The sequence below is a fragment of the Limanda limanda genome, chromosome 15 (assembly GCF_963576545.1).
Source record: "Limanda limanda chromosome 15, fLimLim1.1, whole genome shotgun sequence".
Classification (NCBI taxonomy): domain Eukaryota; kingdom Metazoa; phylum Chordata; class Actinopteri; order Pleuronectiformes; family Pleuronectidae; genus Limanda; species Limanda limanda.
In genome coordinates this window covers 12532632-12559761 of record NC_083650.1, presented here as the reverse complement: position 1 = coordinate 12559761, position 27130 = coordinate 12532632, and the positions used below count along the sequence as shown (strand labels likewise).

At 40.1% G+C, this 27130-nt stretch overlaps 3 protein-coding genes across 4 annotated transcripts; 2 read left to right on the top strand and 1 right to left on the bottom strand.

Moving 5' to 3' along the window:
• The first annotated feature begins 1629 nt into the window (after positions 1 to 1629).
• Positions 1630 to 9006, top strand: LOC133020235 (inhibitor of nuclear factor kappa-B kinase subunit alpha-like). Of its 2 annotated transcripts, XM_061086728.1 has the most exons (22): positions 1631 to 1873; positions 2491 to 2640; positions 2740 to 2834; positions 3082 to 3199; positions 3288 to 3357; positions 3441 to 3529; positions 3651 to 3740; positions 3837 to 3961; positions 4175 to 4282; positions 4375 to 4510; positions 4608 to 4808; positions 5035 to 5137; positions 5926 to 6049; positions 6133 to 6284; positions 6381 to 6442; positions 6530 to 6639; positions 6724 to 6773; positions 6907 to 7015; positions 7131 to 7278; positions 7393 to 7442; positions 7740 to 7839; positions 8155 to 9006. In XM_061086728.1, the coding sequence occupies exons 2-22, from the start codon at positions 2536 to 2538 to the stop codon at positions 8212 to 8214; spliced, it is 2205 nt and encodes a 734-aa protein (XP_060942711.1). In that variant the 5' UTR covers positions 1631 to 1873; positions 2491 to 2535; the 3' UTR covers positions 8215 to 9006. The 2 variants fall into 2 exon arrangements, with proteins under 2 accessions (XP_060942712.1, XP_060942711.1); XM_061086729.1 differs by lacking the exon at positions 8155 to 9006 and having other exon boundaries at positions 1630 to 1873; positions 7538 to 7806.
• Positions 9007 to 11049: 2043 nt separating this feature from the next.
• Positions 11050 to 18163, top strand: erlin1 (ER lipid raft associated 1). The gene is made up of 12 exons (XM_061086750.1): positions 11050 to 11192; positions 12467 to 12595; positions 12840 to 12921; positions 13531 to 13577; positions 13661 to 13722; positions 13821 to 13946; positions 14092 to 14165; positions 14414 to 14472; positions 14621 to 14712; positions 14880 to 14969; positions 15093 to 15172; positions 15846 to 18163. Exons 2-12 carry the CDS (start codon positions 12483 to 12485, stop codon positions 16002 to 16004), a joined length of 984 nt encoding a protein of 327 aa, XP_060942733.1. The 5' UTR covers positions 11050 to 11192; positions 12467 to 12482; the 3' UTR covers positions 16005 to 18163.
• Positions 18164 to 22958: 4795 nt separating this feature from the next.
• On the bottom strand, positions 22959 to 27099 carry spef1 (sperm flagellar 1). Its single transcript, XM_061086767.1, has 8 exons — positions 26991 to 27099; positions 26907 to 26936; positions 26714 to 26849; positions 25160 to 25316; positions 24923 to 24971; positions 23734 to 23809; positions 23530 to 23635; positions 22959 to 23072 (listed from the first exon to the last, which is right to left on the bottom strand). The coding sequence occupies exons 1-8, from the start codon at positions 27097 to 27099 to the stop codon at positions 22959 to 22961; spliced, it is 777 nt and encodes a 258-aa protein (XP_060942750.1).
• Positions 27100 to 27130: the final 31 nt, after the last annotated feature.

Here is a 27130-nt window from a genome sequence, read left to right as displayed (position 1 = left end):
AGGTTGAATGTGTTTGTCTGTGCGCCCGTGGTTGTTCTGAGTGTTATTCAGTATTAGCTTTTTCATTATAGCGTGGGAGTTTGCACAGAGGAAACACACTGACATCAGTGCAGAGAATTGAGGAAGGGGACACAAAGAAACAACAGCAGAAAAACAGAGAATATGAATCATATCTATTCATTTTTGGCCTAATCTAAAATTAGAATTAACCTCAAGATTGTCCAGTACCTTGAGCAGTGAGGTTACAATACTTATCTTAAGAAACATCAACAAGGAAAATAATTCCTATTCTCAATTGTTTTGACTCAAACTTCTACTGCAAAAAGCCTCATGTCAAACTCTGCAAGTCATTTAAGAAGTGCTCTAATTCCTTTTTTTTCAAACCGTACTTCACATTCAGCGAAATGTGCAAGAAACCTCTGAGACATTATTTTCACACCTAAGACTCTTCACACTTCCATCACCTGGAGTTCTTGACCACATGTTTCCGCTCTCTAAATTAAATTGTGATCTAATGTACCCACTTCTGCTTTCCACTGAATTGAGCCCGATTACCTGACCTCAACTTTTTAAAGCAACTACTATGGCTGTTACTTCACGCTAAACAGTAGAAATTGTGATCTATTAATCTGAATATACAATATATCTATTAATTCTGGAACTTCTGCCTGTTCAGGTGTACCTATAACTTGTTACTGCCAACAACAATCTGATAATATTGACATAGTAAAATAAATATCAACATTTTCGAATACTTGCCTAAAAATATATATATCTGCATAAAGCAAATTGAGTAAACATATTTAATATATATGATGTCTGCCTTGCTTCACAAATTCAACAACAGATGCAAAATAGTTACAGAAAGTTGCAATGAGCTATGCACTGACCCCACATTACATCTGCTCTCAATAATCTGAAACTAAACAACAAATTTAAATAAATAAAACTAAACTAAAATTATAATATATATATATAAAAAAGTGTTGGACAAGAGGACAGTTCATCTCAGCATAATTGGGCAACGCTATAAAAATATAAAGTAAGAAATCTATAATACAAGTCATACAAATTATATGAATACAATTAAATTAAATAAATCAAAATAAGATCAAATAACGTTAAAGTTTCAAGTGTTATTGTCTTATGTTATGGTGCAGAGAAAATAGTTGAGTTCTTGTATAAAATATATAGTCAGACAAACAGAGAAAAAACAATAATGAAAAAAAATTAAATAAAAATAATAATTTACAGCACTTGAGTAAACGAACTTGGTGTTTTGCATCATTGGGGTAAATTAACTAAAACTTGACAGTCGCTTGATATTTCTTCCTTTCGTTGTGCGAGTAGAACGAGAGAACCTGTGTGTGTGGCGCCATCTGGTGACAATACGAGGACATTTCAATATTCCTTAGCTGCCGCTGCTTTTATGATGTGAGAAATAAACATGCTTACTCCACAGTCTGGTTTATAAAACACCTTCAGACTGGGTTTGCCGATGGATGTGGACGTGGGTGGGTGCCGGGAATTCCCCCCACAGAGGGGAGCAGTCCTGCGGCCTCGGCTCAGTGTCTCTGTCCGCCGCTGTGAGGACCAGCACGCATGCGCAGAAACAGCGCCTGTCGCCTACTTTCATTTTTACCCTGCGCAGATTGTGCAGCAGCTTTTAGCTTCACACAAGAAACTCCAACGACACAACCACAACAACAGTAACTTCCACCATCACGTCGCGTTCGAGGGATCGTTGAGGCGGAAGGTTTCGTTTCAACCTGCTCGACAAGAGGAAGAAGGAGGAAACGAAACGTAAACAAGACGTGGAGCTAACTGCGGCAACAATGTTCTGACAACTCAGGCTAATCTCGTCTGGAGGCAGGTGAGAGTCCAGGGTTTGTGTAGTCATGTTTTGTTGTGGTTGACACAGTCGACACTTTACACAAAATCTGGTTTTCATCTGACAAAAGTACCAACTAATGACCGGTTTGCAGAATTTAAGATATTGAAACCTGATTTAGCTGATTATAGATTAGGATTAATCATCTTTAAAGTGCTTAAAATACTGTCACCATGTAAGATTTCAAATGTGTTTATAAACATGAGTTGTCAAATATACACTTAATGAAAGGAATATGTTTAGAAAGATGTATCTTCAGTGATCCTCCTAAGAGGAAATTTACAATTGACACAGCATCATAGGGGGGGAAATATTAGAAAATGAATACGGATACTAGAAATATTATAATAGGATTAGGATTATTATATACAAAATAAACTGAAATATTATATATACAATGCTGTTTTTCTAATGTAAGTATACACAATGTGTAATTGTGAAATTTGTCCTAATTCTTTGGAATTCCTTTGGTTTTCAAACATTATAATTATAGTCGAAATATAATTTTCATCAAGTACTATATAATAAAGGTAACATTTATTATCTGTATGCTGACTGTAACACATTGGCTGTTTTTTTCCCCCTGGGGTCCTTTACAGACTTCTTGTGTTGCCCTGTGGCTGCAGCAGACCTTGCACCTCAGTATGGAGCGGGGGGCGCTCAGGCAGAACCAGGTGTGTGGCTCCTGGGAGATGAAGGAGCGGCTCGGGATGGGAGGCTTTGGGCACGTCTACCTGTACCAGCACCTTGTGAGTTCTGTCATCCACATGTGCATCAACAGATAATTAACTCCAGACACAGATCTGTGTTCCACCTGCTTCTTTATATCCTGTCTGTGTTTGGAGCAGGAGCTGGGAGAGAAGATCGCTGTGAAACTTTGCCGCCTGGAGCTAAACGCCAAGAACAAGGACCGCTGGAGCAGAGAGATCCAGATCATGAAGAAGTCAGTGTGTTGCCCTGTTAATAGTTTTTCTTTTTTGGATTTCATTTGATCTTGCTGAAGGTGAAGGACAGAGGATGTCCCACCTTGTAAAGCCCTATGAGATAAATTGTGATTTGTGAATATGGGCTAGACAAATTCACCTTGATTAATAGATTGAAAACATCTCCTTGTCTTTACACAGTAGTTCATAGATAATTTCACTGTACGTTTTCCTCCAGCTGCTTGTTTGGCTCCCCTTCTTTCACAGACTGAACCATGTGAACGTTGTTCAGGCCAGAGAAGTCCCAGAGGAGTTTAGCTCCATTGCTCTAAATGACCTACCTCTTTTGGCCATGGAGTACTGCTCAAGAGGAGACCTACGCAAGGTACCAAACTGATAAAGGATGAAACCTCTAAATAATGTCTTTGTCCTTTTAAACACTACACAATTAACCTCTCTCCCTCTGAATTTAGGTGTTGAATAAACCAGAAAACTGTTGTGGGCTAAAGGAGAGTGAAGTCCTCTCGCTGCTCACTGACATTGGTAATATTTCCCTCAGCTTCTGCTCTCGTTCTTAAAAGTACATTTGAAAGCATCAAGTACATGGAATCTATTTTCAAACATAGGTTCAGGTATCCAGTATCTCCATGAAAACAAGATCATCCATAGAGACCTTAAGCCAGAGAACATAGTTCTTCAGGAGGTTGGTGGAAAGGTGAACTCATTTATTTTTTGTACAGCCTGTGTAATCTCCCGTGTCGTATAGCATTTCAGTGCAGATAATGGATACACATTTCTGTGTCTTGCTCTCATTCTGAAACTATGTTTTCCTCCAGCTTGTCCATAAAATCATAGACCTGGGTTATGCAAAAGATCTAGATCAGGGCAGTCTCTGTACATCCTTTGTTGGAACTCTCCAGTATCTGGTAAGTGTTGCATCACCTTTCCAATTCTGCAGGTGATATTTTTTAATGTCTTTTCAATATGTGTCAACAATGAAGCTCTGTGTGTATGTGTGCCAGGCTCCAGAGCTGTTTGAGAGCAAACCCTACACTGTAACCGTCGACTATTGGAGCTTTGGGACTGTGATCTTCGAATGCACTTGTGGCTTTCGCCCCTTTTTACACCACATGCAACCTGTACAGTGGTGAGTCACTGTAATGATTCATGCAATAATCAATGTATATTTAAAAAGTGGAGACAGATTTATGAGATTGAACATAGATTCTTAGTTTTTTGGGAACATTTTGTGGATCTAGTTTCTTAGGCCAAGGAGGTTATAGTATTGTTTATGGATATTCATGAAAGTCATTCTCGTATTCAACGTATTTTCAGTTCTCTGGTTTATCTTCTTCTGTAGGACAAGTAAAGTGAAGAGCAAAGGTCCCAACGACATCATGGCAGTAGAGGACATGAATGGAGAAGTCCGATTTTCTGCACAGCTCCCATATCCCAACAATCTCAGCAGGTAGCTAAAAAAATATTTTTCTTTGTACCTACTGGATCTTTGCATTTAAACTTACATATAACCTTTGTACTGGTGCATTTTTGTGTTAAAAGGCCAATTCTCGAGCCAGTTGAGTCTCTACTACAGATGTTGTTACTGTGGGACCCTGCAACACGTGGTGGGGGGGTGGATCCTGACACAAACAAACCCAACTGCTACACCACTCTTCAGAATATTCTCAACATGAAGGTCAGTAATATTAATGTCCTGTAAAATCAAGTTTTATTGAGTTCATTTACTAGACCAGAGAGCAGTAAGCCAACCCTCAGCATGTTTACTTCTCCAGGTGATTCATGTGTTGGACATGACGTCAGCCCAGCTGCACTCCTTGGTTTTGGGAGCCGAGGAGGGTTTACATTCCCTGCAGCTTCGCCTGGAGACAAACACGCAGACCCACATTGCCCCACTGAGTCAAGAGCTGCTGATGGAGACGGGAATCTCCCTCGACCCACGCAGACCGCCCGCACACTGTCTGCCAGAAGGATTGGTACGAAACACCAGTGTTCATTTTGGCAGCTGGCTTCAATTTAGTCTCTGTCTTTTGATGAAAATGTGGATTTGTTTTAGATGGTCCGAGGACACGGGTCCTGGAGATTAATCTAGCAAATCTGAACCTCAGCACAGTTTTTCCACTTGTTTTTTACAAAATGAGCTGAACCTCCATCAGCATGCACTGCAGTATGCACAGTGAGAAATTTGCGCTGTGATTCCAGAGAGGCTGGGACTGCTCCATAGTCTTCCTGTTCGATAAGAGCCTGACCAAGTACTCTGGACCACTGACTGCCAGACCTCTGCCAGACAGTGTCAACTTTATAGGTGAGATATATAACTGAATAGTGCATAGATCAGTCTGCTGTTGATGTCTTTATTTATTTGCTTTATTTTTGAAGAAATTGTACTTTCTTGATTCTTGTTGTTCTGGGTTTGTACCCTCGGGGTTGAATGAAGTTATTGTTAGTGGCTTTGGATAAAAGCGTCAGCTAAATGAAATGTAATGTAATGTCTGTGTGGATTTCCTTGGCTTTGAAAGTTATGGATATAAGGCAAAATTGAAGAAAGTTATGGTGTTTCTTTTTATGAAAGTGCGTGAAAAAAAGTTGTCTTTCAATATGAAAAGAGTAAATGAATGAACCGGTTCAATTCATTAATGTCATTGCCACCGTAATATCATTATGGATTTACTACCAGCAAACTGAACGTCCTTGATGTTGGCTGTGAACATTACTGTTAGCCGCCTCTTCTTCTTCTATTCTATGCTTCTGTGTCAACCTCCTGAAATTGGTCCAAAGCTCTGAATTATAATCAAAAAAAGAAGTTTTCACTCTGCAAACAAACCAAACCACGGTTCAGTTTGATCAGAACTTAGACTTCTTTTGGTCATACTAAATTCCGGTCTGTTGGTCCAGACCATAGTTTGAGGCACCTCTCACACCTCTTATTTTGCTTCATACTAAACGGAAAGGTCCAAAGGTTCCGACCAATTAAGGTAGGAGGGACGTAGCCCTAAAACAAAACAATGATGTTTGTTGTTGATATTTTAAAGTTACAGCAAATTCTTAGAGTCTGACGTATGTATTTTTTTGGTGAACTATTTGTCGTCTCAGTGAGGGAGACGAAGACTCAGCTCCCTCTGTCTGCACTGAGGAAAGTGTGGGGAGAAGCAGTCAGCTACATCTGCGGGCTGAAAGAGGACTACATCCGCCTGTACCAGGGACAGAAGGCTGCCATGTGAGTGACACTCAAATACATACACTCAACACTTACATACATCAGAGTTTTGAAACACATATGTTGTGTTTGTGTGTGCACAGGCTGAGTCTGCTGCGTTTCAACACCAACCTAACTCGGTACAAGAACCAGCTGTTCTCCCAGTCGCAGCAGCTCCGAGCCAAACTAGCTTTCTTCAAGACCAGCATCCAGCACGACCTCGAGCAATACACCAAGCAGAGGACCACAGGCATCTGTGAGTTCATTATAACCTGCTGCTGTGACACGTATGGTTATTTAAAGTCATCACTTAGGCTTCAATTAAACTGTCTGTTGCTGTTTTCATTTGAAGCTTCAGAGAAAATGCTGAAGACGTGGCAGGAAAACGACGAGAAGGCTGAAAGGTTTACAAAGGTAGGACATTTGTTAATTTCACTCTACAGAGACTCACTTGCAGTTTTTGAATAAGTAGCATATGCTGAGTGGGTTTTTCTGCCATAGGTTGCAGATGTAGGGTATCTGGATGAAGAGATAGTGTCTCTACACTCTGGGATTGTGGAGTTGCAGAGGAGTCCTTTTGCCAGGAGACAAGGGGACGTGATGGAACAGCTGTCAGTATCTGGGTTACATTGAAGCTATGATAATTTCCTTGAAAATACCTGACGTGCACAAGTTTACTGATTCTTTTTTTCCAGAGAGGAAAAGGCCATTGAACTCTACAAGCAACTGAAAGCTAAATGCAAAAGTTAGTACAAATCATGACACATAAAGTAAGAGACATTGGGTTTTGAAAATAGCCGGCTGCTATGTGGTTTGCGTTTACATGATTTTGACAAATGTTGGTACATGGAAGCTCACAGGAGGATGTGTTTGTCCAGGTCCTGACCCTCCACATGGCTACAGTGACAGCTCGGACATGGTGAAGACCATCCTCCAAACAGTTCAGAACCAGGACAGGGTGCTGAAAGACTTGTACACTCACCTCAGGTAATTTATACACTACTTCAAACACGCACACTCATGCACAACATGGCAAAATTCAGCAAAACTTGTACTGAATTGTGTGACATGTTTTGGTTTCCCCATCTATTGTTTTCTATAGCACAATCCTGGTGTGTAAGCAGCGCATCATCGATTTGTTCCCTAAGTTGGAGCGGGCGGTGGAGAACATAAAAACCGCAGAGGCAGCGGTGATGCAGATGCAAATGAAGCGGCAGAGAGAGTTCTGGTATCTACTCAAGATCGCCTGTGTGAGTTTTTAACAAATGGCAGGACAGAGATTCTTCCTAGCGGTCAATCCATGTTTATTAAACTGAAATGTCAAAAAACACAAGAGCTAATACAGTGTGTGGTTGTGTATTTAGGCCCAGAGTAATTCTCCATCAGATTCGATTATGCAGCGACCCACTGAAAGGTAAGATTACAATGAGTCACAATTCAGTTCAGTATGACACAATTGTATTTGAATGCTAAAACATTGTGTGACTGTTTTCTCTGATTGTTGTTTAGAAGATGAGTTTAAATCCACACAAGTTGTCTGATCTCTTAAAACCAGCTGCAGGTTTGTATGCAAGCAACAAATCCACCACAAGAGGTCCCCCCACTCGCTTTCATCCTCCTCCCTTGTCAGAAAAAAAGGCCTCTTGTTCTCCTGGGTTCATGAAAACGTGCAGAAACATTTCATCTATTCAGAGTCACTTGTCTGTTTCAGTGAAAGCGTTCATCAATTACTGGATGAGAATCAGCGTTATCTGGGTCAGCTGACTTCTCTGCTGCAAGACGCCACCCAGGAGATGGAGCCCAGTGTCATGGTACGATGTTCACGTGTGAAGGAACGCAACAATTCACTATTGTTCTTTGACTGAATAGAAAACATCTGTTAAAAAACAAATCATTACAAAAACTATTAGTCACCACCACATATATAGTTGTGTGTGTGTGTGGTTTACTATGTATTATTTTTCTTCTTAAAAACTTATATTTGTATATTTGCAGTTGCTCCTTACTAGATCGCTTGTACGACTTAAATTTAAATTTTAAGATGATAGATAGAGCATTCAATGAATCACCAGTACAGTGTTAATGATCTGTGGTAAAATGGCTTCCTCTGTTTATTCTCTCTGCAGGATCAGGACTGGAGCTGGACTCAGTACCGAGCAGTGGAAACACAACCTCAGAAGCTGTAGAAACTGACCAAAGACATATAGAGATATGTTATACTACAAACAAGTGCCTTATCAGAGTTACACCATTTGAAATCTCTGTGATTCCATACTGTGTCATTTACATACATGTGATGCAGTGAGAAAATACTGTGTGAAGCAGCATGATGTGTTAAGCTATCAATGTATAACCTTGTACTTATATTATTAAATTAAAAACAATATCAAGCTGTCACCAAAATGTATTTATTGTACTGCTAATAAAAGTTAGAGTAAAACGTTGCTGCTAACAAACTATGCATGATGGAATGTGAGTCAATTTAAAAAATGTATAATGTTTTGTCTTTGTACAAACTGTTTAAATTGTTAGTTGTTTTCATTATCAGTTTGTCTTTTCTCTTGTGTTGAAATGAAGATTGTGAAACTATCTCACCCATTGGAGCAGACAACTGTCTGCACACATACAGGAAACTGTTTGTTTATAAGACCCTGGGTTCAACATTCTCCAGGGAGCTGCTGAAATCCAAACAGAGAGGACGTAGCACAGACAAACATGCATAAATTAATATGACACAAAACAAGAAACCCAAAAAGAAGGAAGAAGATTTATATACATGCTGATTTGAGTTATCTTCATACCACAGTATCCTCTCATATGTGTTTGATTTGTTTGTAACTGTGATGAGATGTTTTTGCCAGAATTAAACAACTATCTGAACAAACCATTAGTAAGGAGTCAAAAACAAGGAGCTGAGATGCTTGTGTCCCTGTGAGTGAATCAGCCTGAAAATAAAAGCGTACATTATTTTTATTAAATAGCCTTCTGTGTGTATTTTACTGGTACCTGCCATACTTTCCCTCATGACTCCTATATATAAGGTTAGTATTTTCTCTCAGTAACATTTTAGAGGGAAATATTGTTGGTTGTAATATCACATATTTGTATCTCATTCTATTGAGTTTATTTTACTGTCATATAGCCTCGCACAAACTATGTTTTTTAGCAGTAGTTGCAATAAAAGTATTAGTACACTTCAATACAATACATTGTAGGGATTGGCAGTATAACAAGAGTTTTTGTCATTCTCTGCCTATGGAGAAACATCCCAAACAACAACCTTCACTCAAGAGCAGAAACAATTCAGCCAGCCCTGTTAGGACAAACCGATAAAAACACGCCCACATAACATGTTCAGCTCTGTCTTTGCAGTTTGATAAGCTATCATTTTGATATGTCATGACATATTTCTATTTAAGAAAATCAAGATATATGTATTTATATATACAAATATTTGCCTTTTATTCACATATTAAAATTATACTCAAGATACACCCATTTACAGTAAATGAAAAGAGTGTGCTGCTGCAGGAAGCTGAGAGTAGGATCTTAACTAAACATTCAAGGAAAGAGAAGCAGACTATTTGACTTTTCATCGTGCTTATAAGTCAATTTCTTTCATAATTTCTTCCCCTGAATGGTGCAAAGATGTAGATTAAATATCTGGGATCATCGTATAAACAATAAAATGTAGTAAATGCAGTCCTTCTACTACAGCGTTTCCTTTCGAAAGAGGACAAGGCGGTACAGGAAACGTGTGAAGGCAGTGATTCGTCGTGTCTGACCAATAGAAACAGTAACATGTTTCTCATTAACATAACGGAGCGAAACATGAAGACAAACCTCAAAATAACATCTTTAAACAGAATAACGAGTCCCTTCTTTCGGCGCCTCTTACACTACTGAAACAAACAAGTCGAGCTGTGTCGGCTGTGGAACGATCCCAAAACGACACCATGACAGTGAACGCTTCTTCCCTACAGCTCTATATATGCCGCCTGTCCGCCGTTTTACTCTATGGATGTGAGGGCGATCTGGCTGCGACATCTGTCACCCCATTGATCGCTAGGGTTGATTCGGCTGATCTGGCTGGCTAGGCGGGTGTCCCCTTCCTCCCTCACCGCTCCACGTGGTCCCTCCCGACGCCCCGCGCTCGGTGGCAGCGGACAAGGTTCCCCCGGCGGACGACCATCCATCGGTTTACCAGTAGCTGCGCTCCCCTGCTAGAACCTCCAAACAAGCTCAAGGCCCATTTGTAGGAGAAACGTAGGGAAGTCAAGCTCCAAGCTTCAGACACATCCAAGTGAGGCGCTGCACGTGGCAGTCTGCCTTCCTTTTGAATAACTTTTAATTTCGATTAAAACGATTATACACACCATATACACAGATCGTTGTAACTCTTACTGCCACTTGTTAGTATTATTTCAATTGTTAATTCACAAGTAAAATTACTTAATGTTACTCTTATTATAAACATGCTGCCACTCCTTAGTATTAGTTTGTGTGGACATGTTCATTTTTTTTATTTTAATCCTCTCATTACTTACTGCCACTTTTCATTAGTGTTAATTTCACTATTTAATCCACAGGTTCATTTTTTCTTATTTTTTTTTCTCTTAATATTACTATTTACTGCCACTCTCATATATTTATCTCATCTTATACCTATCGTTATTTCTGCTTCTACATTACTCTGTCTATACTTTATATATTTTTTAATTTAATTTACAACACACTTAATACTTTTATTTTCACTTGTATATTATCATCTTATCCTAACCACGTTTGATATTTACACGACATCCCACTCTACGTATACAATACAGTTTACACAATACCACTACACTCTGTTTACACATATTCAAACAACAGAGGGCTGATGCATGTGATGATGGAATTAAATAAAGTAAATTCATGAATTGGATTTTTCCAAAGCTAAATGTTTGGACTGAATAATAGTAGTAATATGTCCCAGCGGCCGTGAAGGCATCATCATGTAATAGTAAAACGAGAGTGGGACCTGTTGGGGGCGGGGGAGGTGAACGATAGGACCGGAGAGGGAGGCTGTTCGATCACTGTGGTTATTCCGTTCCGTGGATCAGAAGCAGGACTCTTTATTCCACAGATCACAGATCGATTCTTATTTCTGACAGCGCAGCTCGAGGTGAGTCGATCCGCCTGCACGTACGCCAGCAGGCTAGCTAGCGAGCTACCCGTAGCATGACGCTAAAAGGAACGGACCCACCCGATCCTGGGCGCTAGCTGACATGCTAGCTAGGTTAGCGTCACCCTAAGAGCGAGCGTGTTGCGAGGCTTTATGTTTAAATGCAGATATAACGAAGCTTTGCAGACGATGTCACGTTGTGGCCGTGGTGCTAACATGTTGCTTGTGTTGTTGAATGAGGGAGAGAATCGCTGATTGTCTCCTCACAAGTCAACCTGTGAGCTAGCACTGTTAGCGTTAGCTTGTTTTAATGGTCAGGCTGAGTGGGAAGTGGCTTTTCTAATGGGAGCTGATTAAAAAAGAGTGACTCAACACTTCACACTTGTTATTAACTATGTCAACACAGTCGCGTCACGGTTAAATGATGAAATCGATGCTGACGCACTTTTAATGTTTTGTTTTTCCACTGGGAATGATGAGTTATTTTGACCTGAGTGCACCTGTACACCTCAGTTTAATCACTACATCTTCTCATATATAATGTATTAGGGCTAAGCAGTGATGAATAATGATTGCAATATAATACAATAGCTCAAGTATTGTGTAAACAGAGTGACACTCAACTGATCTACTTTAGTGTTGTAAAATGTTTTGTTTTGTTCATTGTGTCTGTCCTTTAATATGTAGTTTATAAACACAACCTTCACTCAGGGGCCAAAAATCTTTCTTTAAACTTATAATCAATTAAACAACTAATTATCTGACATTAATTGTAATAATGATCAATTAAATATGAACATTTTTATCTTGATCATTTCTGATCGTATGACCTGTCCTGAATACGTCTACTGATATTCTGTAAATGATAAAGCTGGAGTTTTACAGACCTCCAGTACTCATATAATTGGTGTGTGAAGCAAAACAAGTTAAATGTCTACCTCTCTGACGCAGGTTTTGTGTAAGATATGCGCCTGCACGTACATTCCTTAAAAAGTTGGTCAAACAGTGTTCAGTGTACATGCCTTTAAAACACTTTTTAAAACAGCTTCCTGTAAAGTTTCTTTTACTCAGTGTACTCAGCATGGTTCCATATGGTGTCAATGCTGCCCATTAATCCTACCTCACACAAGTTGTAATCACATGGCTCTTGCAATAGCCTTAATTAGTCAAAGCTATATGCATGCAATAAGCTGTTAGCTGGCTGTGTGTTCTCTGCCCTGAGAACATTATGTTGTGTAAATACAGGATGTTTATGCCTCTTTCTACGCTTACAGGTGAGCGCCAGTGAGAATGACTATGCCGCACGTAGGGGCCGTGTTTGCAGCAATAACAGGAGTGATGGCCATCCTGCTGCACTCCTCCATTCACAAGATAGAGGAAGGACACCTCGCTGTGTACTACAGGTATCACAACACTGAAACCTGTGATGGAGACAGAAACAACCCATATGTGAATGTGAATCACAGATTGTTATTTGTATTGGGAACTTCCTGTATTGTAGAAGCATGTTATTATTTAAAAACATAACCACACCCTGTTAAATGTGGTGTGGTTATGTGGTTTTCTTTTTCCACGTTCTTTAAATTAAGCATCAGACAATTCCGTGTTGAGAAGTCAAACCAAATCATTTGTTTGTATTTGTTTCAGGGGCGGGGCGTTGTTGACTTCCCCCAACGGTCCTGGATATCACATCATGCTGCCTTTCATTACCACCTACAGATCAGTGCAGGTAAACTCACCTTTCAGGAATAAAACTTGCTCTGTGAGCAGAGCTAATCCTGGAGTCAACCAATACTGGGCAGGACATGGAAATCAGAAGGGGATTTTCTAAAAATAAGTCAGCTAACACATGCACACGTTTGACACACAGCCGTGGCTGCGTGGTGTTATTGCACACCATGTTTTTGTCCATACCAAAAGCAATATTCCATAAATGTGGAGGAAGCATTTTGTTATAGCCAAGACATTTTTATGTGTTTCTATTAAACATAAATATAAAAGTTTAATATAATAATCTAAACGGCCCGTCCATCTAACATTTCCTGAAGTTTCAACTCTATGTCACGGTCAGGGCTCAGTTGTGATGTAGAATGGGTAATTTAAGGAATTAAGTTAATGGCAGATTATTTGGTCAAACTACTATGCCCAAAATCAGGAGAGAACCTTCTGTATTCTGTAAATATGAAGTTCATGATGTTTGTATCACAGACCCCCCAGCTGAAACATTCTTATCTTTTATCCTGACGTACATACTTTTACAAACTTTAAACACATAGCGGATACTTGTTCATGTGTGGATATTTGTAGTCGGAGAATAATTGCAAATTCTTTCTTTCAGACAACTCTCCAAACTGATGAGATCAAGAATGTGCCTTGTGGAACCAGGTAAGACTGAGCTTAACAACAAAATAAAGACCAGTCTTTTCAGGTGGACGATGTAACTAACAGATACCTTTCTTTCTTCACAGTGGTGGTGTGATGATCTATTTTGACAGAATAGAAGTAGTTAACATGCTGATCCCTTCAGCAGGTACATAATGTTCTTTCCTCATTGCAAAAGTTCTTCATCTGGTTGATTCATTAGCTCCCGCTAACTGCTAAGTGTTACTTGTGTTCATGTTTGTGCAGTGGTGGACACTGTGAGGAACTACACTGCCGATTATGACAAAACTCTAATTTTCAACAAGATTCATCATGAACTCAACCAGTTCTGCAGCGTTCACACACTACAGGAGGTCTACATAGAGCTGTTTGGTGAGTGAACTATCGACAAGGCGTTTCACTGAAATACATTATAAAGAAAACAACTTGTGCTGCATGCTTATTACTGAAATTCCTGAAACATGATGCACAGGATGTTGTGTATTCAAACAGCAGCTGCTGTTGTTTTGTCTTACAGACATTATAGATGAAAATCTGAAGACTGCTTTGCAGAAAGATCTCAATGCGATGGCACCTGGACTCACAATACAGGTATTTAAACACTATATTTAACTCAATGTATCAAACAGGATTCAAATACTGTTTAAATACTGTAAACTGTTGTAGCTTCATTGTGGACCTTACCGAATCTAAGACTATAAGGATATCGCATTCCAACTAAACGAAACTCTTACCAAGCCTGAGAAGCAGTCATCAATAATGTGGCTTTTAGATTGTGAGCAAAGGCCCATCTTGTTTTTCTCTCTTCACCTCTGCACTCATTCAATACCCTGATGAAGGCGGTCCGGGTTACCAAGCCAAAGATCCCTGAGTCGATCAGAAGGAACTTTGAACTCATGTGAGTGTGTTAATCTTTACTCACTGGCACGGTCTTGGTGCACGTTTCAAATTCCCTGTTACCCACCCACTCAGTTCAATTGAGACCACACAGAAAGGAAAATATATGCAAGAATTTATTTGTATATTTTTCTTGTGTGTGTGTGCAGGGAAGCAGAAAAGACTCGTCTGATGGTAACAGCTCAGACTCAGAAGGTGGTGGAAAAGGAAGCAGAGACTGAAAGGAAGAAGGCAATTATTGGTAAATATGGTGTCTTGCTCTAATTCAGCTTGATATTTTTTATTTGCATGACCCATGGTTTAAATTTTATGAGTTTCCTTTTTCAGGTACTCGTCTTTATAACCTCACTGTTGAACTCTACCTTCTGTAAAAATCTGTGAAAGCTCACTGTTTTCTCTCTTCCACAGAGGCTCAGAAAGTGGCTCTAGTAGCAGAGATCCATTTCCAGCAGAAAATAATGGAGAAAGAGACGGAGAAGAGGATCTCTGAAATAGAGGGTAAGCCTGAATGATATCAGTTTCCTTCTGTGACGTGTTTTTTATGTATTTGTGTATGCGCTGTCCTCTGGTGAGCTGGTTTGTCATGTGTCTGTCTCATTCAACACACTCTCTTTGTCTCAGATGCTGCTTTCCTGGCCAGGGAGAAGGGCAAAGCTGACGCCGAGTATTACACTGCTGCCAAGTTCGCTGAAGCAAACATGGTAAAAGAAAATGGTGTTGACATTTACACACACACAAATAAAACAACGTTTAATCTGGTTGGCAATGTTTCTCCCAAATCCCATTCAAAGTATTAAGTGTGTTGCAAATTCCTTATAATTTTTAATATTTGAAATAGTTTATGAGATTCGGGATCTTGTCTATTTTCTCTGCAAGCGGTTGACAGAAAATAGTCTGTAAATGATCAGTTGAACATCATAACAACAGCAGAACACCTTTCACAAGAGTTAGAGTGAGCGCCATCTTTATCGCTCTCTCGTGTGTGTGTGTGTCTTTATCTCTATCTGAAAACAATGGTAAACAAAACCCCCCTGTTAAACTCAATGTAGAAAGACAGGGTTGGCTGCAACAGTGCCACAGTAAGCATGCTCTCTGTGTGGACAACACTTGTGCAAGACAGAGATCAGATCAGCGATGTACTGCTGCCCATGCACCCAACACGGCCAGGGTTTTATGTTTTCACGTGCAGATTGGCCGATCCTTAGCTGCTAAGCCAACGCATTTATAAAATAATTGAAAATACACACTTAAATTGTAATTGGAGCCTTCAAATGATAATAATTAAAAAAATATTTTCATTGTATTCGCCTCCCACTGTTTGCTCCAACAGCCCTGATCCTCACGTGCTCTTTTGCTTCTCTCAAATCTTTACAGATGAAGTTAACCCCGGAGTACCTGGAGCTGATGAAGTTCCAATCCATAGCAGCTAACAGTAAGATCTACTTTGGCCAGGACATCCCGAACATGTTTGTAGAAGGAGCCAACAGTGCACCTAAGTCCGCTGAAGGAGACAGGAGTGCAGAAGGGCAGTGACTCCACGGGCACAGGACAGGAGAACCTGATGAGGACTTTGTCTTGTCTGTGGGATGGAGAGCACTAAACTGAAGTTGTCGGGTGGGATAGGTTTTCAGCTAGTTTGGTGATCTACACACTTCAGTCTTAAATCTAAATGGCAAAGAAAGTGGGGGGAAATATGAGGTATGAGGCAGAAAAGGCAAGTTAAAAAGGGAAAGTATTTTCTTCAGCTCCCACTCTTATAGAAGAGATGCGTTTTAGGAATGAGAACGATGCCATAGTTAAAAATCAAAAGCATAATTAATGATTTTGACTGGGAAGGCGACAGCAAGTCGCCCTAATTACATATGCTTGCAATCAGTGCAGTGCTGAACTTTGCTTTTGGATCTGCATTCATTTTGTTTGTTCATTTGTTTGTATGCAAGAGGAGTGATTTTTGATGCTAATGAACATGCTTTATTTTATTGAAATTAATTTCTAATTTAGCTTAACTGGAATCTGATAAGGGATTCGATCATCTCTTGCACTAAATCACTAGTCTCTCAACATGGGTCAGTGTGAGGGCTGTTTTAATCACACCCCATGCGGATGACTTGAATATGGTGGTGAAGGGTTAATACAGGAGTACAAGCATTAATAAAGTGGTGGATACAGCAGCGTTCACTACATGAAGCTCAACTCAATGTGTGTATACCGCACAGACTTAGTTTTATGATGTTGTTCTATAACCAAGTGACCTGCCTTTGTTGAATCTTCACTTGAGCCTGCGTTAAGTAGAAAGTAGATGTTGTTCTATTGATACTCAAGTCTTTAAGGTGGCAGGGCGTTCAGCATGTGTTCGTATACAGTGATGTCAGATTGGTTGCCTTGTAGGAGTTTATTGTTGAGAGCGCAGCCGCTACAGAGAAGCTGTACTAAGGCATTTACTGTGAAGCCAACTGAGAGAAAAAAAAGGCTCTTAAGCTGCTGAAATCAAATCAGATTTTCTTTGATACAAATTATTTCAAGATGATCCATGGTTCAAAGCGAATTAATATGGGCGCGCATGAATGGTTGAGTTGAATTCTAAAGAGACGTTAACACTGGAAGAAGTCGTGATATGTCTTCCTTGTCAAGAAGTCTGTAAATCTTTCTTTCCTCTGTCTGGTTTGGACTATTAGGGGCGGGGGGGGGGGCATGCATGTGGGAAATTTTTTGGGCTTTTTTTACATGATTGGTAGTGCCTGCGTTTGTCTGCTAACTCAGTTCTTACAGGTTATTTACAGATTATTGTGAGGTGGCTCAATGCACATTCTCAGGAAACTGAACTTTTATTTGAATAAAACGGCTGCTTGAAGCTTAACCCGGCAAAAGACAGTTTTGTAAAACAAAAAAAGAAAAAGAGCTTAAATGTAGTATTATGCTATGATTTTTTTTGTCATAAAAACCCTTAAACTAAATTTAAAATCTGTCTCCTGCAATTATTTAACGTGACAGTTTTATAGCATGTCACCGGTTTGTTACACCATCTGTTTTCAGAAGGTGTCTGACATTGAGATAACACAAAAAAATCCCCCTGCCACTGTTTACATTTTTGCGTAACTCAAGATTTGATGTATAACTAAATTGTCCAATCTTTGCTTATTATTGAATTAAAATAACTTTAATTATGACACAAGCAACATGCAACTCCTAATTCTAATAGTGTTACACTCAGTAAGACACAAACACAAGCGTGGTTGTATTACAGTGAATGTTGATATTGCTTGGACTTAAACCTGATGCAAATTGGTGCTAGTTTTTGTTGTATTTATCAGTTTTTGGATGTTCTTCAGCTCTGTGGATCAGAAACATGGAAATACTTACACTATTCAGAATTCACGCCTTAAACAACAATGGTTTACCCCAGACTGAAGGATTCAGTTATGATTATAAACCAAGAGGCTCCACCCTAACCCTAAGACGTTTAGTTCCGGTTTGGAAGTTAAAGGCTGCATACTGCATTTGCTTAGATGGTGGGTTCAAATAAAGCTACAACAGAAGGGTCTGAATTTCACTTAAAAGATGATTTCCTTTTTTTTGTTCAATATTTTGTACAATCTGTGAAATTTAAACATTGTCTCTTTGTTTTAAAAAGGTTTCTATGACAAAATGTTTTCAAGTTTTGACAATGTTCTACAATAAAACCTATTTTGGTATCTCTCTTCTCCCCCTGTGTCTCTGTGTCGACCTGGTGTAGTACACATGGAAGCAGACAGGAGGAGATCTAACACCATGTCAATATTGAATGCTCTGATTCAGCTGCTCTAGAGCAGATTTTTGTGGTGATTGAAAGGCAAAGAAGAGAAAAGCTAAATGAAAGAATAAAGATCGAATGATGGGTAAATAGCATGAAAAACAACATTTTGAGAAATGTAAGGCCAGGAAAAGATGGTTTGAGGGGATGAATTTGTAAAAGTGACACATGTACAAACAATTCTGAAGAAGAAGGCTTTCACAGGGCTAGTGGGGATTTCCAATTATTTATGATCATCACTTCAAAAACTCAGAATCTCAAACTGAATTACCTTTTCTTTTTTTTCTTTTTTGTCTCTTTTTTTCTTAAGACGAGAAACCATACCATTGTCATGTGTTTGCTGGTTATTTATTTCACTGGCTGTTGTTCTGGCAGCATGACGATGACTCCGTGAACGCTGAATTAAACATATACACAGTCTGTCACACGGTACCTGTTGTTCTAACCCACTTCACGAGTTGTAAACATTTCGTACATATGCATTTGTCTTAAGTTTGTACAATCACCCCCCCACCCCAAGGGATTGACTAAACCCTCAAGCCCTGCCCTCAGCAAGGCCAGTCAGCTGTTCACTAGAGGCTCTCCAGGAAGTGTGAGCAACCATGTGACCAATGCTGCCTGAATGACCAGATGAGGGATAGCTTCCTTTTGTAAACTCTCAGTCTTTGTGGAGGTCTCTCTCTTCACAGCACAAACCATTAGTCTTGCTCTCAGAGGGAGGCTGTTTAGTTTGAGTCAGACCCCAGATCCAACTTCTCCTACATCTCAGTATTTGTGACGAATGTGCTCATAAAGCAGGTTTTTGAGCATTTCCTCATATTGTTTATATAACTGGAGAGTTTATGTGGATGTCTAGTGGTGCTTATTTAAACGGGAGGTCTGATTTCGTGTCTGGGTTACAAAGTCAGCGAGTATAAACCCCCACCCTCCCGCCTGAGGAAGTCAGGTCAAGGTCAGGTCTGGTTGAGCCAGCGTTTCTCTTTTCCTTCCTTTCTGTCCCTGAATCACCAGATCCTGACTCTTGCCTGGATTTGTGCCTCGCCAGAGATTCAAGGGTGTGGTCGCTCATCTCAGAGTGCACTACAGTAAATCCAGTCCCAGAGCAACTCCATGATTCTGAATATGATTCATCAGCAGCAGACAGCGCCAGCATCAATAGTTGCTCAGTTTTCTCTCACATTCCTACTCTCTGTGAGTGTGTGATTCTCTTGTACAAAAAGCTTCACCGTTGCTGTTTATCAAAGATCTGCCTGACCTCCTCAGCGTTTCTATGGCGATCACCTATTATCAATCCAAACCCTCAACTTTACAAATACAGGTCAGTTTACTCATCATGAGTAACTGCTCAGCCTGTAATAACATGAATTCTTCTGAGGGATCTGAACGGGGCTTCCTTCAGGGCAAATAACCTTGATGATGTCATTAAGGTTTCCCTGAGGCTAAATCCACATAACTACTGTTTCGTTTTTTCCAAAGCATCACTGCACATATCATATTTACGTCTGCCATCCAAGCTACCCATTGGTTTCCAAGTGCCAAAAAAAATGAATGCTGACGACCCGGTTTTAAGCTGCTTTCTGACATGAACTGTACTTTGGGCATTTTCCTGAAATTTTCCAAAGGGGCTGTATGGGAGATCGCAAAAGTCTGAGTCAGTTGATCTGAATGGAACTTTTCCTTGTCAAGCCCTTGGTAAAATGTCTGGGTGAGCCCATGTGAGAACACAGCAGGAAAATTCAGAGCGAGCAAGTCAGCATGTTGATATAGAACGCATCGGACAGGAAAGTGAAGCATCTCAGGATCAAAGAGAAGTGCCACACACGAAGAAAAAAAGAAAGGACAAATAAGATTCCTGAGCTTTTAGCGAAAAGTGCTAATGCCGGTGTTGAACAAAAACACACAGCAGAATTGAATGGTCATGTCCTGCCTCCTGCATGCTCTGCCCAGGTGCCACCCCTCACCTGAATATTCTGAACATTGTTGTTATTCAGATGGATGATGATGTAATCAGGGTTACCTAAAGGATACATCAACACTACTATGGTTTGGTTTTAAAACACATTACTGTAGCTGACACAACTGGAAGCTAGTGGCCACAATTTAAGATTGGTAACTCCGGGGCTGCGTTGAAGTATGGACGAACAAGAAAGGAGACATTTAGAAACAGCGAAGTAGTCACATGCATTTGCTACGTAATGGCGTCTTATCTGTCATAAGATTATCAGCAAAAAACAGATTTAAACGAGGACATACAGAGGGGGACAGAGAGACAGCTCACCTTCAAAGTAAAAGTTCAGGAGGGCGGAGGTTTGATTTGATTAATGAGAAATGAGTGACCCTTACTCCTTGTGCTAGTTGATGGGAACAATATGTAATTTATTTGATCACCGAATATAAACTAGAAGGTTTTGCATGAATTTTCAGAATTATGTTAAATTAAATGTGTCCCACACTGTGATTCTTGTAAGGCGTCAGAAGCCAAAGTTGGGAACTACTGGGTTATTTTCTAACAATAGGTTTTTAAAGCATGTTAAATCATCCAGGATCTAAAATCCCAAAACATAAAAGTAACTTTTAAGTTAGGCTGTCAAATATATGTAGTAATTTATGAAATACAATTGTTTTCTCTGAAATGTGTATCAAAAGCAGCATAGACACAGACACACACACACACAATAATTTGTCCATTTTCTTCCTGTTTTTAGTTTCTCATGGGAATGAGGAGGTAATCCAATCCCTAATGTTAGTATAAAGGCGGTTTGGCCTAGTGGGTAGAGTGGTCGTTCTCCAACAAAAAGGTTGGCAGTTCTTCTGCGCAGGAGGTAGATAAAAAAAAAAAAATTAAATTAAAAATAAATTAGAAATAAAAAATAAATGAAAAGTAAATTTTTACCACTTTCTTATTTTCTGCAAATTTTGATAAGAATTTGATCATGTTTAAGCCCTCAAAAAGACAATTAATTTGCCTAATAATAATAATCCTTACAATTTCAATAGGGCCTCACTGTCTGTCAGTGCCTGTCAGTGCTCGGGCCCTAAAAATAGTTTAGCAGGAACAAATACGTCTCATCATTGAGGTCTATGCCAAAATAAAGATGAAAGTTGTTAAAGAACTGTTTGATATCTGTTGAGATAAATTGCCTCGAACCCGATCATAGTGATTGTTTCGGTCATATGATTGTGATTGATATACCGGTCACAGCAGCAGCAGGAGATCAGCTGCTCCTGATGCAGCCCAGCAGGTCGCCTGTATCCTGTTGTTCTACAGCAACAAAGGGGGCAAGATCAGAAGACATCTAAAGGGACTGACAACCACTGACCGACACACACTCCCTGGGTCTTAATTTGAAAATACTGAGTAACCGGCACAACCCACACAGACTGTGATCTGTGTTTGTCTATCTTTTGTTATCTCTCAGCTTAAAGCCAATGCTTATAACAGTGGGAAATAAAATCATTAGTTACTTTTTTTATCTCGAAACAGTCTTCACACTTCAAACGGAACAAGAGCTCTGTGGAAAGCAAAGTAATTTTAGACTCTGAAGGAAGTGAGTCGGCTTATACACCCAACTTTGAATATTATTTGGTCGGTTAGTTTTCAGCGTCATTTCTCTGCTCTGCTTCTTTGAAACACACTGCTCGTATTTAAAAAGACAGTTTTGAAAGCTGCAGTGGTTCGTTGATTTATTGAGCGCTTGGCAGTCAGACGTCATAGGCTGTGTGAAGGCACAGAACTCAAAGATGACTGTAGATCGATGCAATACACCGTGAAAAACACATTGTGTACGCTGCTCGTACAGAGGCAATGACTTATAAAGATGCTTCATAAACAGAATAATCAAACATTTACAGCAGAACATCATTCAGTTTCAACAAACTTGTTTTTCACAGGGACTCAGCTACATTTGCAGGTCTATGGAAATACTTCTATTATAAAGAAAACTGTTATTAAAAAAATAAAACACTAATCCGATGCATTTCAACAAGTTTAAATAATAGGTGTAACAGTCCCTGGCTGGCAAAGCAAGACGCAGAGAGTCGCACACTGATGCTTCACGGCTCTTTAATGACACAATTCAAACATGGCACCGTAGAAACACCATGAAACTAGAAGGACATATACAAACTGTAAATTCATATTCAATACTAACATGAACTTCATGATAATCATTTAATAAAAAATGAAATACAACTATTAAAAATATCTAAACATCAAGGCCAATAACCACAATTCCTATAGCATGGATATTAGATACATGAATAAATATTAAACAAAGCTTTTCAAACATGAGATGTTTGATAGGTTTATCGTCGAGACACTGATGTGCAGCAGGTGTTTTATCAAGCTCAAACAGGAAGTCTCTAATTATCCGGGAGCAAGTGATTTCTCCTGCGATAATCTCTGACCCCTCCGCGCAAGCTACAGGCAATTATGAGAGGTGAGTCGCCAAATTAAAAGGACAACAAATTACTAATTTAAATACCAAAATACATACATGGGAGAATAAGAATAACAAAATAAACCCAACACAAATAATACATCATCACAAACAAACTGCATAAACTAACAAGTTAGCGGTCAGTTACAATAGGACTATAATCGTTTACCTTCATTTACTCATTTACCTTTAACAAGAGTTTGTGCTACAGGATTATTTCTACAAGTTATTATTACAAATTCTGAGGTCGTGGATTCGTCAGCGTGGATTGCTGTTGGCTTTGTACGTCTCCAGATGCCGGGTTAGCTCTTCAATTCGCATGTCCTTCAGGTGAACCAGATGCTCCAACCTGCTCATTTTCATCTGCAAGATCTACAAACACACACACATGCAATAGGATGTGGTAAAGCCAGAGCAGGTTTCTGAAACTGACCAGTTTCCCTGACGTAAACTTGAGGTGTTGCAAAGTGGTGTCATTATTTGCTTTTTCCTGGACGTACAGAAGTGGCAACGGATGAAAAAATAAAAAAGGAATGTTATATCCGCTGAGCAGAAGTTGACTCATTGACCACTGATGACACAGTGTATGGCACATATTGCTCACACACACACACACACACACACACTCACTCACATCTGCGTGACAAAACTGCTCCCCCGCTGTACATCAGAAAGGGGAAATGATTTTGTTTGCAGCTGTCCGACTAGTCAGCAGTAAGTTTCCCGTATGTGTGTGTGTGTGTGCGTGTGCGTGTGCGTGTGCGTGTGTGTGTGTGTGTGTGTGTGTGTGTGTTTGTGTGTGTTTGTGTGTGTGTGTGTGTGCGTGTACCTCCACAGTCTCCTGCAAAGCAATGACAGTTTGCTCTTTTTCCTGCAGGATTATTCCGAATCTTGGGTCCATGTCTGTGTCAAACTGTGCTGTGTATTGCGGGTTACTTAAAAAGAAAAGAAAAGCAATACATATCATTACTATTGAACATAAACACAGCTATAGGTTAATTTAATTCAAATTAAAAGCAACTTGTTTACATACCCGTTCCTTGGTCTTCTCCTATCATCTTTTTTCATCTCATCTCCTCTCAGCTGAGCCGCTTCAGTCTGACGAATTTCTAAACACAGCAACACCAGAGTGTATTTCTCATATTATAATATGACTGAAAACTCATCAGTCACTGGAAACCTGCAGGGATTCGTCCAATACGTCTTATGGACACAACTAGGCTGAAGGGAGGAGGATAGGAGGCAGATATGTGATGATGACCACAAGAAAAGTGGAGGCCCGGGAATGTGAAATGATAAGATACAGAAAGAGAAAAATAAGGAGGCTTTTCGGTTGAGCAGTGCTGAGCTCGGGCCAGCGATAAAGGCCATCTGGCGATGGAGCTGATATGAGGACCTGAGCTGTGCAGCTGATAGTGGGTGAGGTGGGATTGGGCGGAAGAGGAAAGAGCAGAGGGAGGAGGCGCTGGCCTGGGGTCAGCTCTACAGGGTTGTTCCAGGGACAGATTAGGTGTGGGAAACGGAAGAGGTGCCCGTCACAGACTCACTCCCTAAAGGTCGTGGCATTCTCTAATCAGTCCTCTGTGATGTTGTTAAAGGTATGTTTGCGTCTGTGTGTGGTCACGGTTATCTCTGGGACAGATAACCATTTACTGAGAGTGGTCGGCAGGGAACCGGCCTCGGACATATCAGGACAGACAGGAGAAGACGGGAAGCAGAGAGCATCATGGAAGAATATTACTTCTGTGACACAAAAAGAAATCACGTCAGTGCTTCTTGAATATGCTGATTTTGTGTTTGTTAGATGACCAGCAGATACGGCAGTGTTTTAAACTGTCTAAATTTAAACCCACTTCCCTCCCTGTGCTAAAAATAAAGGCAAAATTCCGAGTCTGCAGCTTCAATCAGGATAACAGCCTGTCTGTGTCAGCTAATACGCTCCACAAATGGATATATCATGCGCAAGGTCAAAACACAGTCATCATATTTTTTCAGTGATTTTCAATTTATTCAGTTCATTTTATTGACGTACTCCAGTTTTGTAATTATTATTTCAATATTTATCACTGTTGTATGTATGTGATGTACAGGTCTGGTGCCATATATCACACCGGATGTCAGTTTATCTGAATACTTTTAAGATACTGGTTTTTGGATTGTGTTTTTGGATCAAAAACCAACAAATGTTTGGTGTAAAAGCACAAACACAACAGCCACTCTACCTGCAGGAAGTCTCTCGAGGTGTTTCCTGGAGTCAAAATATTCCAATTCCTGATTTCAGAAGAAACAGTTGGTTTAAAATGTGGTTACACTTTGCTCACACACACTGAGGGATGCTTTGTGACTCACATGGAAGGAGGAGGACCACAGTAATTCATATTTGTTAATAAACATTTAGACAAACAAACAAAAAGTAACTCATAGTATGTGTGTCTCTGATGGAATGTGCATAAACATACAGTCCTGTACAGTATGTTGTCTGCATCCTGCTCCAGTTTCTTGTCTATCTTCTCCCTCAGGGCGCTCAGCACAGGCTCTATCGCTCCCGCAGTGCTCAGTGCAATCTTACTCACTGTGTCTTCAGGCAAATGAAAGTTCAGCTTGGAAAACACCTTCCTGTCCACAGAAGAAAAACAATTAAAAAAAACACAGATGGTCGTGATTTAAAAGGCTACAATAGGAACAAGAGATCGGATGTGATTTAACTGATGATGAAGAGTGATGATAAACACCGTAGGGGACGACATGTTTACAGTGAAGTCCCACGTCGGTGGAGGGTACAGTTTCACTTTTTACCCCCAAAAATATCAAGGAGGTTATGGTTTTACCACGGTCCAACTGTTTGATGGTCAACAGGATTATGCAAAAAGTACTCAACAGATTTCCATGGATCTTTGTGGAAGGATGAGTAAAGGGCCGAATAAAAACTGTTGACTTTCGGTACAATTCAGATCAGGGGACGGATACAGTTTTATTTATCTTTCATCCCTTTTTTAAACATTGTGAGATATGGCTTTACATTTCACCAATTTCCCAGAGAATAATACATTGATCTTGATGGAGAAAAATCTGGTATATTTAAAGGACTGATAACCATGAGAGAGGGAAATTTGGTGAGGATCCAAATAAAAAAACAGATCTAATTAATTTATGTGTGCTTTTCATTGAGGGACTATTGGGCCCTGCCACACGAGTCTCTGTGTGGTTTGACATTCATTTATAAATCACTTCCCAACGCTTTGCCAAATCCTCCCCCTATTTAAGTAGTACACAGCGATTGGTTAATACTCTATAATGTACTTGTACGTACTATATTTGTGTTTCTTTAATTGCACAACAATGCTCTGCTATTATAACGTCTCCATTCACAGAGTATTTAGGCCTGTGGGATATAATCTCAGGCATGTTTTACTGATTCGTCATCCATCCGCCTGACTCTGTACAGCCGGGTTCAACCAAAGGCCTCCAACTTGGGCAAAACACAAAATATGACCACATCACAACCGTTCCCCTATCGTTACGCTATGGTTTTCAGAGTTGGTTTTAAAATGTTATTACTTTTTAAATCACTGAATGGCCTTGCACTGCCTCACTTAGCAAATCTCTTCCCTTAAAGCCCTGCTCAGAATCCATGATCTGCAGTTTCTCTCAGTACCCAGACAGGGCAGGTGTGAGGTAGAGCGTTCACTGTTGGAGCTCAACCTGTGAAGCTATACCTCACTTTGTTGATCAGACGGACTGTCTCAGTCTCCTCTTTTAAAAGTGCATTTTTATAAAAAATTCTATTCACTAGATGTATTAGTTTGTAGTTTGTTTTAGAGCTTTAGTTTAGCCAGTGTCTTGTGCATGAACTCGTAAATGTGTAATCACACTGCATGTCTTCTCTGTCGTCATGTCTGTGAGGCACTTTTTAAAACCTGATTATTGATAAGTGCCGTATAAATTAAGTTTATGATTATTCCCATTCACAACCACCACAGGCAGTTTGAATAGACAAAGAAGACGTTTCTTGCCTGTTGAGGAGGCTCCAGTTACTGAGCTTCTGGGGTGTGGAGTTTGCAGGAATATAGTTGTGAAGGTCAACGAGCTTTGGGAGGAAATATTTCACAATCTCAGCAGCCATCACTGCAGAAGAGGAAGCGGAGGAAGAGGAGGAAGAGGAGGAGGAGGAAGAGGAGGAGGAAGAGAGGCAGGTCACAAGTTAAAGCAGAAACAAGAAGAACTTTTGCAGAGCAGCTGCAGATGGATCGTGACCCATGATGCGAGCTGCGAGCTGAGCGGCCTCTTTACCTCCGTCGCTGAAGTCTCTAGTGATGTGTCTCTTCGGTCGGGCCAGCGGGATTCCGTCGATCCACGCGTACAGACCCAGCAGCTCTTCTTCGCTCAGCTCTCCACTCATCTTCCTCAGTTTTCCTGCCTGTTTGTAAAGA